At 33.7% G+C, this 16,275-nt stretch overlaps 1 protein-coding gene across 1 annotated transcript; it reads right to left on the reverse strand.

The window, feature by feature from the left end:
• Positions 1-413: 413 nt before the first annotated feature.
• On the reverse strand, positions 414-9,160 carry LOC142631765 (pentatricopeptide repeat-containing protein At1g74850, chloroplastic). Its single transcript, XM_075806077.1, has 4 exons — positions 7,167-9,160; positions 6,165-6,479; positions 5,968-6,075; positions 414-1,165 (listed from the first exon to the last, which is right to left on the reverse strand). The coding sequence occupies exons 1-4, from the start codon at positions 9,002-9,004 to the stop codon at positions 829-831; spliced, it is 2,598 nt and encodes an 865-aa protein (XP_075662192.1). The 5' UTR covers positions 9,005-9,160; the 3' UTR covers positions 414-828.
• Between the last annotated feature and the right edge of the window lie 7,115 nt (positions 9,161-16,275).

The raw sequence follows: 16,275 nt of genomic DNA on the forward strand, positions 1-16,275 counted from the left end.
TATCTTCACTATATTCCCTTGGATAGTCTTTGTATTCCAAATCTTGTAATATTAGTGCTCCATGATTGGCCAACGGGTGAAAATGACAGTCTCTCTCTTTTTAGTTGACAGGAAATATTCGTCCTTGAAAAATTGAGTGCACAAGGCAAGGAATAATATATATTTTTCTCTTTTATTTTGTATAGGGTTGTGATCCTGTGGACTAGGGCACACATGCCCCTAAAAATTGATACCCTAGATAGCCTTAATTCCCAGGGGACACAGAAGTGGAGGCCACATGGTCAAAGGTTAAAGTTATTTTGGGATCATCAAGTTCCTCATACTCTTTAACCTCCAGATTATACAGCAGATTGATTTCAGAAAAACCTAATTTGTTCTTTTTATATCTCAAAGACTCGTCTTTTTGTTCCCAATTTAAGCATATAGAAGTTGGTACAGATTGAACCTGACTCACCCTTCAACTATTCTAAATATTAGGAGTGGAAAAAATATATAATGTACATTTACATATGAAAAGAATAATCTAAAGCTACAAAATCACAATTCTATTCATCACCTGAAATTCCCCAATGCTAAATACAGGGAACAAAACTGAATTTTGATCAAGCTGTTTAGTAATAGTGGCTAACTGAGCTTTAACTTGTTATCGTGCAAGTAACGTTATGATTCCATTGCTGGCAAGCTGCTTGTTAACTTTGTATAGACCAATACACATTCTCCAGCAAATTCATTCACAAATGCTCACTTCCTCTTCCTTTTTAACTGAAACAGGAGGCCAAGATTTTTGTCAAGCCCTTGAACACTGATGAATGCATTTCAATCTCTCTTTTAAACTGTGCTTGGTATCATCTCTGTTCTTCTCATAATTCTGCTTTCAGAGTCAGCGTCTTTTTCGTGACCATTCATTACATCACTTCTGGGAGTTCTTGTTCCAGGAAGATTAAAGGAGTTACTCAAATCAATTATTCTGTCCTTTTTGGACCCATCTGAGGATGACTCTGTGCCCGACAAAATCCGCTTGAGCTGTGATCTCTGGCAGATAATCCGACCCTTGTTCCATCCTGGGAAAGAAAAGAATGATGACACTTTATCCTGCAGAAATGAATAGGCAGCCTTTGCAATTGGAAAGTCCCGTGAAATTGAGCTTTTTTCCATCTGCCCTCTCCTGATCAATGGAAAATACATCTATGTTAATCATAAAACTGTTTTGAGTTAGGCAAGTCAATTGACAAAACTGTTCTGCTTTTAACTTTTCTTCAGACCAGTAAACTTTTTGACATGATTAAGTTAAATCTATTATGACCTTCTATACCCCCCAACCCCAAAAGAAAAGAAAGAAAAGAATAACAACCTAGTGGCCCGGTTGACTATGAATCCTCAACAAATTAATCAAGATTTTGTTCACATGCATTCTTTTTTGCCGTTCTATACTATCCAAAATCATAACCTCTGTAACCTACTTAATTGACATGTAATTTGTTTACTACTTCTACTTAATGTTAGTTTAGGACTTTCTCTACCTTCTTTTTTTTTTTTGTTCCCTCAACATAAATCAACTTACTTATCCTCATTGATGTATTAATCCTCTCATTTTTACAACACCAAACCATCTCAAGTAACTCTCTCATATTTTCATCAATAGGGGCACCCCTATTTTAAGTCAATATCTTTATTTTGAATCCTATCTTTTATTATATTTCCATCTATCTATCTTAACAATCTAATTTCAATTACGTTTATTTTATTAACATATTCCTTCTTAATAACCAAACATTCAGTACTATTGAGTATAGTCGGTCATATCAGTCTTACAAAATTTTATCTTTAATTTAATTGGCATTCTATGATTACACAATATTTTTTATGCACTTCTACACTTCATCCATTCTGCTCTTATTCTATTATTCACATTTTCTACAATCTCTCCATCCTTACGAATTATTGATCCAAAATGTTGAAAACAATCACTCTTTGACATCTCTTGAACATCAAATCTTACAACTTCTGCACATTAGTTTCCACTTTACTATGCTTACATTCCATGTAGTATGTTTTAATCCTACTTAGTTGAAAGTCTTTAGATCTCTCCAAATTTCTAACTTGCTATTAACCGAATATCTAGTTTATCCAAAAAATTATATCATCTGCAAACAACGTACACCAAGGTATTTTATCTTGAATTGATCTAGCGAGCTCATCCATACCAATGCAAAGAGAAGAAAGTCACTTATTCTCACACTGGTTATAATTTTGTCATTCATATTTTTAGGGTCTGTTTGGATACCGCTCATTGCTGAAAACTGAAAACACTGTAGCAAAATAATTTTTAAATGTGTAAATAGTGCCGTGGGACCCAGTTTTAAAATTGTTTTTTTGGAGAAAAAAAAGAGAGTAGTTTGTGGGTCCCGTGAACAATGCACGGGACCCACTAAAAAGAAAAAAAGGCCCCGCTGGGAAATGCAAACGCGCTTCCCAAACGAAGGCTTAATCAACTTAATACACTTTAAAGGAAGTCCTTTATTTTCTAACTCCCATCACATAACCTCTCTAAGTATGATACCATTCGTTTAGTCTAGGCCTATAAAAACACATATGGAAATCTCTACAGACTTCTCTATAATTTCCCATTAGACATCAAAGTAAGAAAATAGTTTTCATAGTAGATCACCTGGCATAAAGCCAAATTGATTCTTTGATATTGTTGTTTTGTGTTTTAAATTATGTTCAATCACTCTCCCAAAATTTCCCAATGTGAGTCATAAACTTAATTCCATAATGATTTGTACAGTTTTGAACATCTCCCTTGTTCTTGTATATAAGTATTAGAGTACTTCTCCTCAACTCACTAGACATTTTGTTAACACTTAAGATCTTATTGAAAATGTTTGTCAACCATGCTATACCCACATCATCTAAGTACTTCCAATCTTCAATGGGAATTTCATCAAGTCCCATGACTTTTACAATTTTCATCCTCTTCAAGCATCCTTTACCTTGGTCATACTAGTTTATAACAATCCCTCGGTTTCTATCCTTAACTGGGTTACTCAATTCACTCCAATATCGTGTATGGGTTTCATAGATAAGTTTACCAAAAAAAAAAAAATTCCTATCTCTTTTTAATCTTTTTCTTCCTTAGTGACACTCTTTGATTTTCATTTTTAATGTACTTGACACAATTCAAGACACTTGTTTTCATTTCCATTGTTTTAGCAAGTTTATACATATACATGTGTGTGTGTGTGTTTTTTTTTTGGATAACTATTTTAGCAAGTTTATTTCTCCATACTTCATCCCCAACTTGCTATAATTTATAATAAGCTTTAAATCTAGCCTCTTAGACATCCTTTTTAGCTTCCCTCTTTGCCCCTTTTATAATTGCCATAAGCAGCATTGTCTCTACATTTAGGTAGGCTTTAATAGCTCTCTCTCTCTCTCTCTCTCTCTCTCTCTCTCTCTCTCTCTCATTTAACTGTTTCTTGAAGCCTTGAACCTCCTCATTCTAGCAACGAGTCTCTTTAATTGGTAGTCCAAATCCTTTAGATGCTCCAAGTACTTCTTTTGCCACTCTCTTAATACAACTAGTCATTTCAACCACATCTTATCAATATCTTCATTTGAACTCCACTTGCCTTCTTTAATAATTTTTCCTTTAAACACAACTCATTTCACTCTTCAAACCCCACCACCTATTCTTGGGTTCACATCTCTTTTTTTCCATCTTCTAGTACCAGTAATTAGTACCACCATCCTCCGTTGAGTAGTTATGCTCTCTCCTAGAGCTTGTCTGGTAATGTTAGCACTACTGGAGAAGAGCTTTAAGACTCTTAAAACTCATTAGCAGAAAATTGCTAAGGAGCTTTAAAAAGGTCCTTAAAGCTGAAAAACAGCTTTAGGCTAAAGCTGAAAATTTGAGCTCTTGCATTTAAGCTCTTTAGAGCATTGTTTCAGCTTTTAATAAAAATAAGGAATTGACATAAATTTTCATACTTATTTTTCAAAATGACACTCAATAACCACCCACTTTGAGAGAGAGAGCACTGATAATGCAAAACATTTTAATTATATCCTTTTTAATCATTTCTCACAACTTAAAGTTCTTTATTAATTTGGTTACCAGATGGAAATAACTTCAAAACAGTGATAACACTTTATCAATGTAGTTCTCCAACACTTTAAACACTAGAACCATTTTAGTTAAAGCTTGTTATCATAAAAACTCTACAACTATAGCTCCACTTCCTACAACAATACCAAACAGACCTCTAATATCACCTGACAATCTTTACAACATCTACGATCGACTATTTGGGTAAAGGTGAAATCTATTCAACTAATGTTTGTCCTGCTTTGAAGGTAATTAAGTGTGAATCCATTTTCTTGAACCAAGTGTTTGTTAATATGAAAGCATATGTTATTGCAACATCTAGAATAACATCTCTTGATTCATATTTCATTCCTCACTCCATACCGCTGGCCTATGTGAACTTTTTCAAACCACACCCCCCCCCCCCCCAACAACCTTTTCCAACATGACCATTAGGTCTCCTCTAAAAAAAAATTGTGTCCCCGTTTAGTACCCTTTGAGTCAATTCATCTTTTTCCTCCCAAATTTTTTGCTCAATTGATTCTTCTAATACTATCTAAGAACATATGCACTAACTATATTTCTCTCCGCATAAAACAAGTTCTATTAACAAAATTCCATCCTCTATCCTCCTAAACTAAACAACTTCTTTTTTAAGACTTTTAGCTATGATTATCTCTGCCCCATTTTTAATTTTTGATTTTCCTGTATAACATAATCTACATCATGTATGTTTAATTTCTCTAGATTTCTCACCAACTCACTTAGTCTCTTGAAGGCATATTCTGTTTATTCACCTTCTAGTCACAGTATCTACCATTATCCTAATATCATGGACTAGCTTCTTTACCCACACCCGTCCATCAAAGAGCAAGAACTCTTTACCTATTTCTCACTACACCTGAGCTTCTAAACATCAATGTGCTACATCGCTTACAGGAACACCCTAGCTAAACATTGCCCACTTTTCACAGAATCCAGGATTTGATGCAACATGTCACTTAGTATGGGACACCTTAGCTTGAATCTGTAGTTACAGTCATAATAAAGAGACTAAATATTATGCTAATCCTCAACCTACCACAATCCTTTTTCTTTTTTTAGGGCTTAGGATTGGCTATGAACACAATCTAAGATACTAAGCACAGACACATGCAGAGTTTCCCGAAAGAAAAGGAAAAAAATGTAATATTAAAAATCATAATGTGGTACTATAGTTTATAACTTTCACATATATAAAGCAAAGAACCTAAAATTATCCCAACCATAGTTATTTGAATTGTATATTGAAAAAGAGCATCATTTATATAAGGACCTATCACCATAGGAGCAACGAGTAACTTCCATGCATATCATGCTCACTACATGATTCATTTTTGTGTATCTAAGCCTGTGCATTGGTCTATAATAGCCAAACCATCCAGTTCACCTTTGCCAATTACCCATTCTATTGGATTTAACCTATACTAAATCACTTGTCTACCAAATAAATGCCAAAGCAGAGGCCAACTGCATGTTCTAAACCAAGATTTTTCTTTGGCCAAATAACAAATTTAACAGATTGTAATCAATTACTACCCAGACTTTAGCAATGTAAGCCAAAACTGTCAACATCTCAGGCTTGTGTGTAATGCATATTTGTACATGCGTGTGGTTGAGGTGATGAGAGAAATAAAAATAGCTCTGACACAGCACTGTAGGCCTTAGGCTTGTTTACTGTCAGGCCCAGCACACCCTAGTACTGAATCAAGGTGACCACACAATCTGTGAGTCCAACCCAACATGTATGAGCTCTCTCCCCCTCCTCCACCACTATCTCTTTGGTATGTGTTTTGAAGAAATATAAATAGACACATCATAAGCAAGAAAAGTCAGCTTACACTACAACAACGCTTGCTAGTTGAGGAAGATCTTCCCCATTCATGAACATTTCATACATATTGTTTAGCCAAAGTGATATTGCTGTATATGCTCCACCTTCCCACATTCTGCAAAATGGTCAACATTGAGACCAAAACAAACCTAACTCAAAGAACGCTTGGAAGATAAAAATAAAAAAATAAAAAAATTGTGATACCTGTGAACATCCACAGACCACACGAGTTTGTTTTTACGGAAGAGTTCAGGAAAAATTCCCCTCTTTAATGCTTCATTGAGCACTCTTGCAGCCCTTTGTTTCTGGCCCAGCCACCAAAGTGCTTCTAAAAGTGTATTATAAAACCTCATTCCCAAACCACATCCTTCAGAGTTAAGTTTGTCAAAGACATACTCTACCATCTGCCAGTTAGAGTCATCATCATAATCTCCCTTGATCAGCTGTCCAGTCACTTGATGTATACTTGATTCCCTATTTGTCAGCATCTCATCCAGCAACTCATAGGCGTCATCCCACCTGAAAGCAAAGAATACAAGAGGTAAGACGCCATATAAGCAAATGGACGATTGGTTCATTTCTGTAGAGTCTGCGTAATTGCGTGAATAAATTTTACTTCATTAGTAACCAATGTTCGAATGAAGTTGAAGTGTAGAACACCACAAGATTTGGATTGTTATTTTATTTATATGAATGCGCCAGAAACACATACTTTATGATACTAGAACTACATTTCTTAAAGCTTGTTCATCAAGAACAACAACAGTACAGATCACACGGTTAACAGCCAAGTACAAAAGCTTCATATCATGATGTAGGTCATTGTGACTCAGTAGTGTAATGGATGTATGCCCGTTTGGGCACTAATGCAGAAAATAGCATAGAATCACTTATCAGTTATCACCACCAAAAAAACAAAAACAAAAACAAAAACAAAAAAAAAACATTTAGAATCCAGATTTCACTCACAAGTTGCAGCAATCACCCTTATATTTTAGTAACTTACCTATCTCATTTACAACTCATGCCAATAGACAAGATGGATTTGGATTACTTGTACCTTTTTCTAATTTCTGTGATGTCAGGCTTCTCTTATTCATACAAATTGACAAGTATAATTGTAACCACTAGCTTAGAAATTAGAAACTGTTATTGTAGTGAGTTTTTATAAATATTTAATAATTGAAATTTTGAATGAATGCTGACCTGTCACTCTTTGCATAGATAGCTAGCATCATGCAATAGCACATGACACTGGGCAATATTCCTGAAGATTTAATTTCCTGGAAGTGCTCCACACTCTCATCAACAAGACCTGCGACACAGTAAACACTTAAAACTGCCTCAAGGGTCCGTTCATCAGGATCACATCTAGACTTTTCCATCTCAATGTATGTCTTTACAGCTTCTTCAAATTGGCCTCCTTGCCGAAAAGCTTCAATTACACCATTGAAGGAATCCACATTTCGCGCAACACCAGACTCACCCATTCTGTGTAAAATAGCTCCACACTCCTTGTATAATCCGCCCCTTGCAAATGCATGAATCAGCGAATTGTAGGTTTCAACAGTCGGCCCACTCCCCACTTCATTCATTGTATTAAAGGCAACAAGAGCTTCCTCATACAATGCAGTTTGCCCGTACGCTTCAATAACCCCAGTGTAAGCCTTAGAACTAGGCACTATCCCTTTCTCATTCATCTTAACCAAAATTCTCTTGGCATCCTCATGGAGCCCCCCTTTCCCACAAGCAAATATTAACCCCTCATAAGTTTCCATATTTGGTTCCACATTCTCCTCCTCCATATCATGAAACAAAGTCACCACCTCCTTAAAATACCCACCCTCACCAAACACCTGTATCAAAATGTTATACGTAGCCGCATCCGGCTCCGTATTGCTCACTTTCATCTCGAGAAAAAGCTCGCGAACATCATCATACCTCCCATTCCTCCCATACAAATTCAACAAAATACTATAAGTAGCTGCATTCGGTACACACCCTGCAGCCTGCATCTGCCTAAACACCCCCATCGCGTCTTTAATAGACCCCAATTTCGCATATGCCTCTAACAACACATTATAGGACATTATATCAGGCAAATTCCCTCCTAACTCCATTTCCTTAAGTAACCCCGAAACCTTCTCGAGCTTACCCAATTTCCCAAACGTCTCAACTAAGTAACTATAAGTAGTTATATCAGGAACTATTCCTCCCTCATTCATATTCCTAAAAACCATCTCAGCCTCATCGCTTAAACCCCTATGAGCACAAGCACTAAGCAAAGTATTATAAGTAACAAGATCAGGTTGAATCCCTTCATATCTCATTTCAGCAAACAATCCTAACAATCCCTCCCAATCCAAACCACCTCTAGCACAAGCATTGATAACAGTATTATACGTTAATATACTCGGCGAAACCATTTCCTTTTTCATTCTATCTAAGAGTTCAAGAGAGACCGCATACTGACCGTGGCGGCCATAGGCGTTGATAATCGCGGTGTACGCGAACACCGTTCGAGCCACGCCTTGGCTCGGCATTTCATCGAACACCTCGCGGCACTTGTCGAGCAATCCCTCGCGGCCGAGAAGGCTGATCATGATCGTGTATATGTGCTCGTTAGGTTTGCACCAGATCTGCCGCTGCATGTACTTGAAGAGACGAAGCGACCGCTGCCAATCTCCACGCTGCGCGAACTCCTTGAACACGAGCGCGAAGTCGTTCAGCGACATCTTGTTCTTGAACATCTCCAAGCACCGCGCGATGCTTCCGCGCGGCGGGAGGCTGCTCAGCTTGTTGATTAGGGTTTCGACGTCGTAGCTGTACTTCCCTTTCTCAACTGTCACCGACGGGTTTCCGAGTACGAGCTCCTTCGCCTTTGCTCTCGGTTTTCCGGCGAGGGATCTCCGGTCGCCGGCGGAGAGGAATATCCGGTGGAAGAAGAAGAACCTTCTAGGGCTTCTGGCTGGGAACGTGAAGAGCGGAGAGGAGGAGAGTGGTGAAGAAGAGTGCGGTAGAGAGAGAGTGGGCGAGAGGGTCATTTTCGTAATTTCGTGGTTAGCATGAATTTTGTTTTCCCTGGAATTTGAATTCCCAAGGATTTGAAATCTGAATTTGACAAGAAATTTGAAGTTTCAGAGTACTGAGGAAGAGAAAGCTTTGAGAGTGAGAGCTGAAAATAGTAGTAACGAACTTACCTTGAAGAAAGACACGTGGAGCTTTTTTTTCGTTGTGGATAAAGAAGAAGAAGAAGAAGAGGGAAGAGAAAGCGGGTCGGGTAAACGGGTTGTAAGGGCGGGTCCACTAGTTTATTACCCGGAAGTTAACCGTTGTTGTGGGTGACGGTTATGGGCTTTTGGGTCGTTGATGGGTCAACCCGGATTTACGTTAATGATTGGCGGTAACAGAATTTTAAAACAGTAGGCTCTATGTGGTTGCAGCGGGAAAACGTGCATGAGTAACAGTTAATTATTTTTATAAATAAAATTAGCAAGTGATTCTCTTTCTCCTTTATTTCTTTCTCAGTCCTAATTTATGAAGGATTAGTTTGGTCACCAAACTTTCGAAGTATTGAACAAGGAAAAATTATTATGTATTCTCAAAATATCATAAATATGTACTCTCTCCTCTCACATAAATAGTATGTCTCACTAATTAAATTCATGATGATACCCACCATTTATTTGAAAGATGAGAAGTACGCATTTATGGTACTTCAAGAGTATTTAATAGGCTAATAATATTCTGTGAACAAGTGACTCTTGTTTTTTTTTTTTTTAATAGAGAGATTCAACCTATAATATTTGTTACTGATGATAGTTCTTTTTGAGCTAATTGGAACACACACTATCAATTGTTATTAAACCTAATCCAATCTGATGTATTAGGCTAATAACTTGGTGAACCAGTTTCTAAGTCGATCTGATTGTTTAATTGAAATACTTGTACCATTGATCAGGTAAAACATAGCAAAATTCAACGGTTTTTTTTTTATTCAATGCGTACAACCCAAGTGGGTTATTGTGACCAATTTGGTTTTTATAATTTTAAATAAATTTATCTTGATTTGTTTATTAACTGCAGCACTATTTTTTTGTAATTTGGAACATAATCAAAACAAGAGATTTTATTTTAAAATGAGGCTGATGTTTGAATTTTTAACAATATATATAGTTTCAAGTTTTTTTTTTTTTTTTATAGAATATAGTTTCAAGTTTTGACTAAGATAATCCATGATATTATAGCAACAAGTGAGATGTGCAATATGTTAAAAGGTGAATTTGGAGTTTGAGATATACTTTTGTGCCTAGAGATAATATAATGTAATGAGGTTTTATGTAGTAAAGACTTTGCTTCAATTTTATGACATCTTTTATTCTATATTTTTTGGTGTTGTTACTTGCGAAACCTTGAGTTTGATTATATTTAGGTGGCTTATTTTTTAGACTTAATATTAATTAGTAATTTTGGCATGCCTATTTTTTACAAAAATAAAAATCATATTTATTTTATGACTTCTCACATTATTTTTATTTAACCATGCAATTTGACTGATGAACCAGTGACCTAATGACCTAACTATTATGCCAGATTAACGCTCGATATTTGTTTTAATAACTACACTAATACTATAATACAATTTTTTTCCCTCGAGTGGCTATTTTTCAATAAACAAATCAGAATAATCCCCCTATAGTGTTATTCCTCATTGTAGTTAAATAAATTTCTTGTTTCATACAAATATAAGTTCTTTTAATTTGCTACATTTTGTATGCAGTAGATTCAAGCTATATCACTTAATAATATTTAATTGGATTGTTGTTATTTATTAATTACATACTTCTTTTGTATTGTATTAAAATATGTCAATTATTTTCCTATAAAAAAATATAATAATATGTCAATTATTTTGTGAATAGAATGTTATCTATTATCCAAATCATAAACACATGTACATATAGCATATTTTAAAAACGAACAAACTAATTTAGATGGTTGTCAATATCTATTATTTTGATATTTAGTAAGCAATGAAGCCATACAAAGAACCTACAATCTAATTGTGAATTTATCAAAATTATTCAATTAAATAATTATTGAGTGTTGTAACTCCAAATAGTGTTACAACTTACACAGTGAGTGATTTAAGTGCAATCTTGTATATGTATTAGCGTTCCGCGTTTGATAGAAAATTTAAAATATGTGAGGTAAATTCCTAATAAGATTCTTTTTTTTTCTTTTTTTTTTGCTTTAAATATACTATTGGTCCTAAAACTTTAGCTCATGAGCGATTTTAGTCATGAAATTTAAAGCAATCGCTTTTGATCCTTTATATGACTTGATCAAACTAAAATTTAACACACCATCGCTCAGTTGGACACGTAATGCACTAAAAGTCTATAAAAATAAAAACAATTACTTTAAATTTTAGGGACAGAAATCACTATGAGTTAAATTTTTAGAGACTTATACTGTATTTTGGCAAGATTTTATAAGGGTGTAGAATTTGGTGGTTGGATAAGTTTAAAGACATATGAACATATTGCAAAACATCTAAGTATGTCTTGTGTGGCTATAATAGCTTCTTAGAGCATCCGAGTGAGGTTGCTAAATTGACCAAAAAACTCAATATAGCAACCAACTCTCCAAAACTGTGGCTGCAACAAAGCAGCTAAAGTTTAAAAAAAAAAAATTTAACTTTGAGCTAAAGTGGGCTGCTATCTATAGAAGCCTAGTTCAAAACTTAAAACAAAAAATAATATTTTAATGTAGAGTGTTAAAAAAAGTATTTTAATGTATTAATGGGTGTGATTGTTAGTTATTGTGTTAGATATATTATTTTATTGTGTTGTTTATATTATTTTAATGTGTTAAATGTTAATATAAAACATTTGTTGTAAAGTGTATTATAAAGTGAGTTGTTAAAATAGATAAAATAATGTTTTGAATTGTTAAAAGCTAAATTTTTTAAATGCTTTACTGTGAATGCTCTTATACTAGGAGAAACCAATACTTATGCTACGTTTGGAAGTTTTGAGAGAGAGAGGAGAGTAGAGGGAAGGAGAGTAGTGGAGAAGAGAGTAGAGGGGAATGGTTATCCTCCACCTTATTTGGATGTTTTTAAAATTAAGTAAGGGGAAATGGAATAATTAGGGTCTATTTGGTACGCCATCCCAAACTCACATTTTTACATTTTAAACAACATTACACACTTTTTTTCACACACTTTTTCACCTACACGTATTTCAAAAAATTGCAAACAATATTTCTCAAACTACTCTATCAAACACCCCCTTAGTCTTTTTATTTGTAATTTTGTTAATATAGTAAGGGCAAATTTGGTAATTCATTTGGTCAAGCATTTTATGCTCTATTCCTTAAAAAACATCAAAATAAAGTAGACTAATTAGAGTAGAGGGAAGTAGACTAATTAGTTCAAAACATTTCAAATCCCTCCCCCTCATTCCTTAAAAAACATCAAAATAAAGTAATTTAATCAGTCTACTTCCCTCTACTCTATTCTCCTTCTTCATCCCAACATCCAAACATAGTATTAATGAATTGAGTTATAACTTCTCAATCCCACCACTATTGATCTTTTAAGGCATGACTCATGAGTAACTATTGGTTACATTGTGTTCTTATACTACCCTAAGTAAAAAGGAATATGAGATAGGACTTACATATGATGCGACGTGTGATCCAATAGATATGTGGTATCATAATTTAATACATTTGCCAATATTTTCCTCAATTATGATTAGCTCATATTGACATCACACAAAGAATTTTGTTTGGAGAGTAAAAAATGTCTAGCCATTTTGTATCACAGTCATGTCAAATAAAAGGTGTACAATCATTAAGCATTTTTTTTGAATTTAAATAGATATTGATCCTCCAAAAAGAAAAGAAAAGTGTGACATTAATTATTTTCACCAGCTTATTTTTATTACTATTTATAAATTTCATTGCACGTTTTGGTACTATACATAAGTCTTACTATACTATTTTAGGTAACTTTTACTTTTATAAAAAAATATTCATAGACTCTTAAAATGAAAATGGGGAAGAATCCAAATAGTACTCTTTTGCTTTGTTAAATAAAGTAGACTTTGGGTCCTTCAAAGTTCAAAGTCAAACTCCATGTGAAAGCTGAAACGCCACACATTAGCAGCTTTGTCTGCTGTGACATTTCACACATTCAAGGGCGTAACAATATCACTTATCGTTCACGCCACACACTCTTCGAGTCATGACCTATAGGTTGACGAATGACAACTTAGTCTATTTAAAATATTTTGAATAATCTTCACGTGTATGAAGATTTGAACCCGGCCTTATCTCCTTTTGGTAGTAATAGTAGTTGCCTTATCTCCACTCTAACGAAAATTTTGTATTGGTCGAGTGGCTATTATATTAAGAGTATACAGTGGTGATGTAACGTTTAGTAAATACTAAATAGTAAAGAAAAGTCGGTAGATTTATGTCAGCCCGCACCATCATTTATCACAATTCGTTTCATAACAACTTGTGATAAAAATTGTGTATCTCTATCTCTATATATTAAGAGGATTAAGAAAGTTAGTAATGGTTTTAAAAAATATAAAAAATAAGCTTAATTTAATTAGATAATTCTTATTCTTAAAAAATAAAAAATGGGGTTAAAATTGTAATTTAACAAAATTCAAAAACAAAAAAAATTACCAGATAAACTTTTTTCCTCAAAATTAGAATAGTCTCTATTTAAATATATCTCATGCATGTTTAATACATTTTTTTCCTTAAAACTAGCACAGACTAAACCCTGTCATTTACTCCATTTCAAATTCTAAAAGGAGGACACGTGATGGTTGAATAATAGAGCAGCTGAACTGTTAGAAAAATACAAGAAAGCTCAAGCAAATATGGTGATGTCAAATGTAGCACCAAGAAGCAGCAACTACTAGTAGCCCCCTTTACAAGATGCCTATAAATTGAATTTTGATGCAACAATCTTCTCGAACTTAAAATGTTCTTGTGTTGGTGCAATAATTAGAAATTCTACAGGTAAGGTGATGGCTAGTATGTCGGCTAAGGGAGAATATGTGCACAACAACAACAAAGCAGAAGCACTAGCATGTCGTAATGCTTTGGAATTTTCTATGGAAGCTGGGTTCTCAAATCTAGTGATTGAGGGTGATAATTCAAATGTCATGAGAGCTATATTGAGTTCTGCATTAAATAATTCCTTATATATATAGTGAATGCCATATTTCGGGTAGACAGTTTGTTGTTTTTAGTTATGTAAAAAGGGAAGGAAACATGGTGACTCATTCTTTAGCTATATTTGTTAGAAATATAATGGACGATCTATATTAGATAGAAGATGAGCCCCCACCGATTGTAGATGCTTTGTATCATGATCGATTACATATTAATAAATGAGCGATTCATTTGTTAAAAAAAAAAATTCTAAATTTTAGTTTATTAAAATTCTTTCCAATGTAATTTCACTAAAATAGATAAATTCAAATTGAAAAATTAAATTAAAAACAAAATATAAAAAGAGTGTGTAGAACTTGTGCGGCAAGGCTAGTGTAATTTAATGCGACAGAAAAGGCTGAAAACCGTTTCCGGATTGGGACACACTATTCTGTTGTGCTACCCCACCGTAGGCCAGCAATCACCACCGCGCAACTGTCACGTTGCGCTTCCCAAAGCACATTCAGCCCTCAAAAACCTCACCCCCTGAAGGGATTAACTACATGCATCCAGCCACGTGTAAGATCCAAGCCGTCCACGTCATCGCCATTACAAGACCGGTGGGTGGGACCAGAATTTCCCACTCTCTATTACGCGCGCCCATAGTGAAAACCAAAATATAAGGGAAATGAAAAAAAAAAAAAATTGAAAGAAAAGTTAAATTACATTTTAAACCCTAAAAGTATTTTTATTTTAACTATATAATTTCAAGAGGATTAAATTTGTTTCTGAAATTTATGATTATTACAAATTAAATCTTATAGTTTTATTGGTTTTAAGTAGAATTATGAACTTTTCATATTAATTTAACTCCTAACTTTCAAGTTTGATTTTGAATATTAATTCAATACAATTTTAAAGCTTAGGTTTTGATTGAAAATAACAAAATTATAAGGTGCGTTCTAGTTATCTCAATTAATAAAGTTTCTTGTCGTTGAATAAGAAATATGAGTTTTGAACCTCGCTTACACAAAAATAAATTGATTTTTTATTTTATGATAAAGAATAATTATCATAAAGTGGATGCCATATATGAAATTCTATCATTTTTAAATTTTTTTAAAAAAATCTTCATGATAAGGTTCAATTGATAGCCCAAAGTCATTTATGGTATTAATGGTTGTACTTCAAATCACACCACTTTCTCCTACTATCTACCATCTATTTATAAAATCTAAATTTAATTTGAAAATTTTGCAACTATAAGCATTTATTTGAAATCCCATAAAATATAAGATTTGAAGTGTAATTTTTTACAAAATAATGTCATTTGATGGTAAATACCTTTTTTAGGTATCCAATTATGTGTTTGGTTCATTTGTAAATTAATTTTCGTAAAAATATATATATAGTTTACATTTAAGAGTGTTTGAGGCAACCGAAAATGCAAGTCAACCAACAATTGTTTTCTGGTTGATCATAAAATAAAAGCACTTATGACGGAAATTAGTTTATGCTTTTATTTTTTATAAACCATTTTATGCTTCACTCAAAAGTTATTAATTGAATTTCCAACCCTCACCCACTGTTTGCCACCCAACCACCTTCCCTACTAACATCCCTAGTCTCTGGTGGCCAACCATCGCCACTGATCGTTGATTATGAATTTTTTATCTAATTTTTTTATTATTATTATATATATGCTTGAGAGATGAGAAAATGTAAGAAAGTAGTACAAAATATGTTTCATAGCATTTTAAGATATGTAATCAAACAATTGAAAATATTTTAGGAGTATTTTTAAGAATGAAGCCAAACACTTGAAAATAATTTATTTTTCGAAAAATATTTTCACTTAAAAGTATTTTTCATTGAACTAGTGTTCCATAATAATGTCTTAATATCATTGATTAAATACACTAATTATTATTATTATTATTATTATTTTTGGGAAACAAGTGAGATTTAAATAGATGAACTATTAAGATTAAAATAGGAGATACAAAAACAAAAATATATTTAAAAAAAAAAAAGTGGTGTTAAGGTTTGTCTTTGTCAGTTTCGTAAATACGAGGATGTAACTAGGGCAATCTAGTAAAACAGACAAGGCTTTCAGTTCCTAACAGACAGA

Source organism: Castanea sativa, chromosome 4 (genome assembly GCF_040712315.1).
Source record: "Castanea sativa cultivar Marrone di Chiusa Pesio chromosome 4, ASM4071231v1".
Lineage (NCBI taxonomy): Eukaryota > Viridiplantae > Streptophyta > Magnoliopsida > Fagales > Fagaceae > Castanea > Castanea sativa.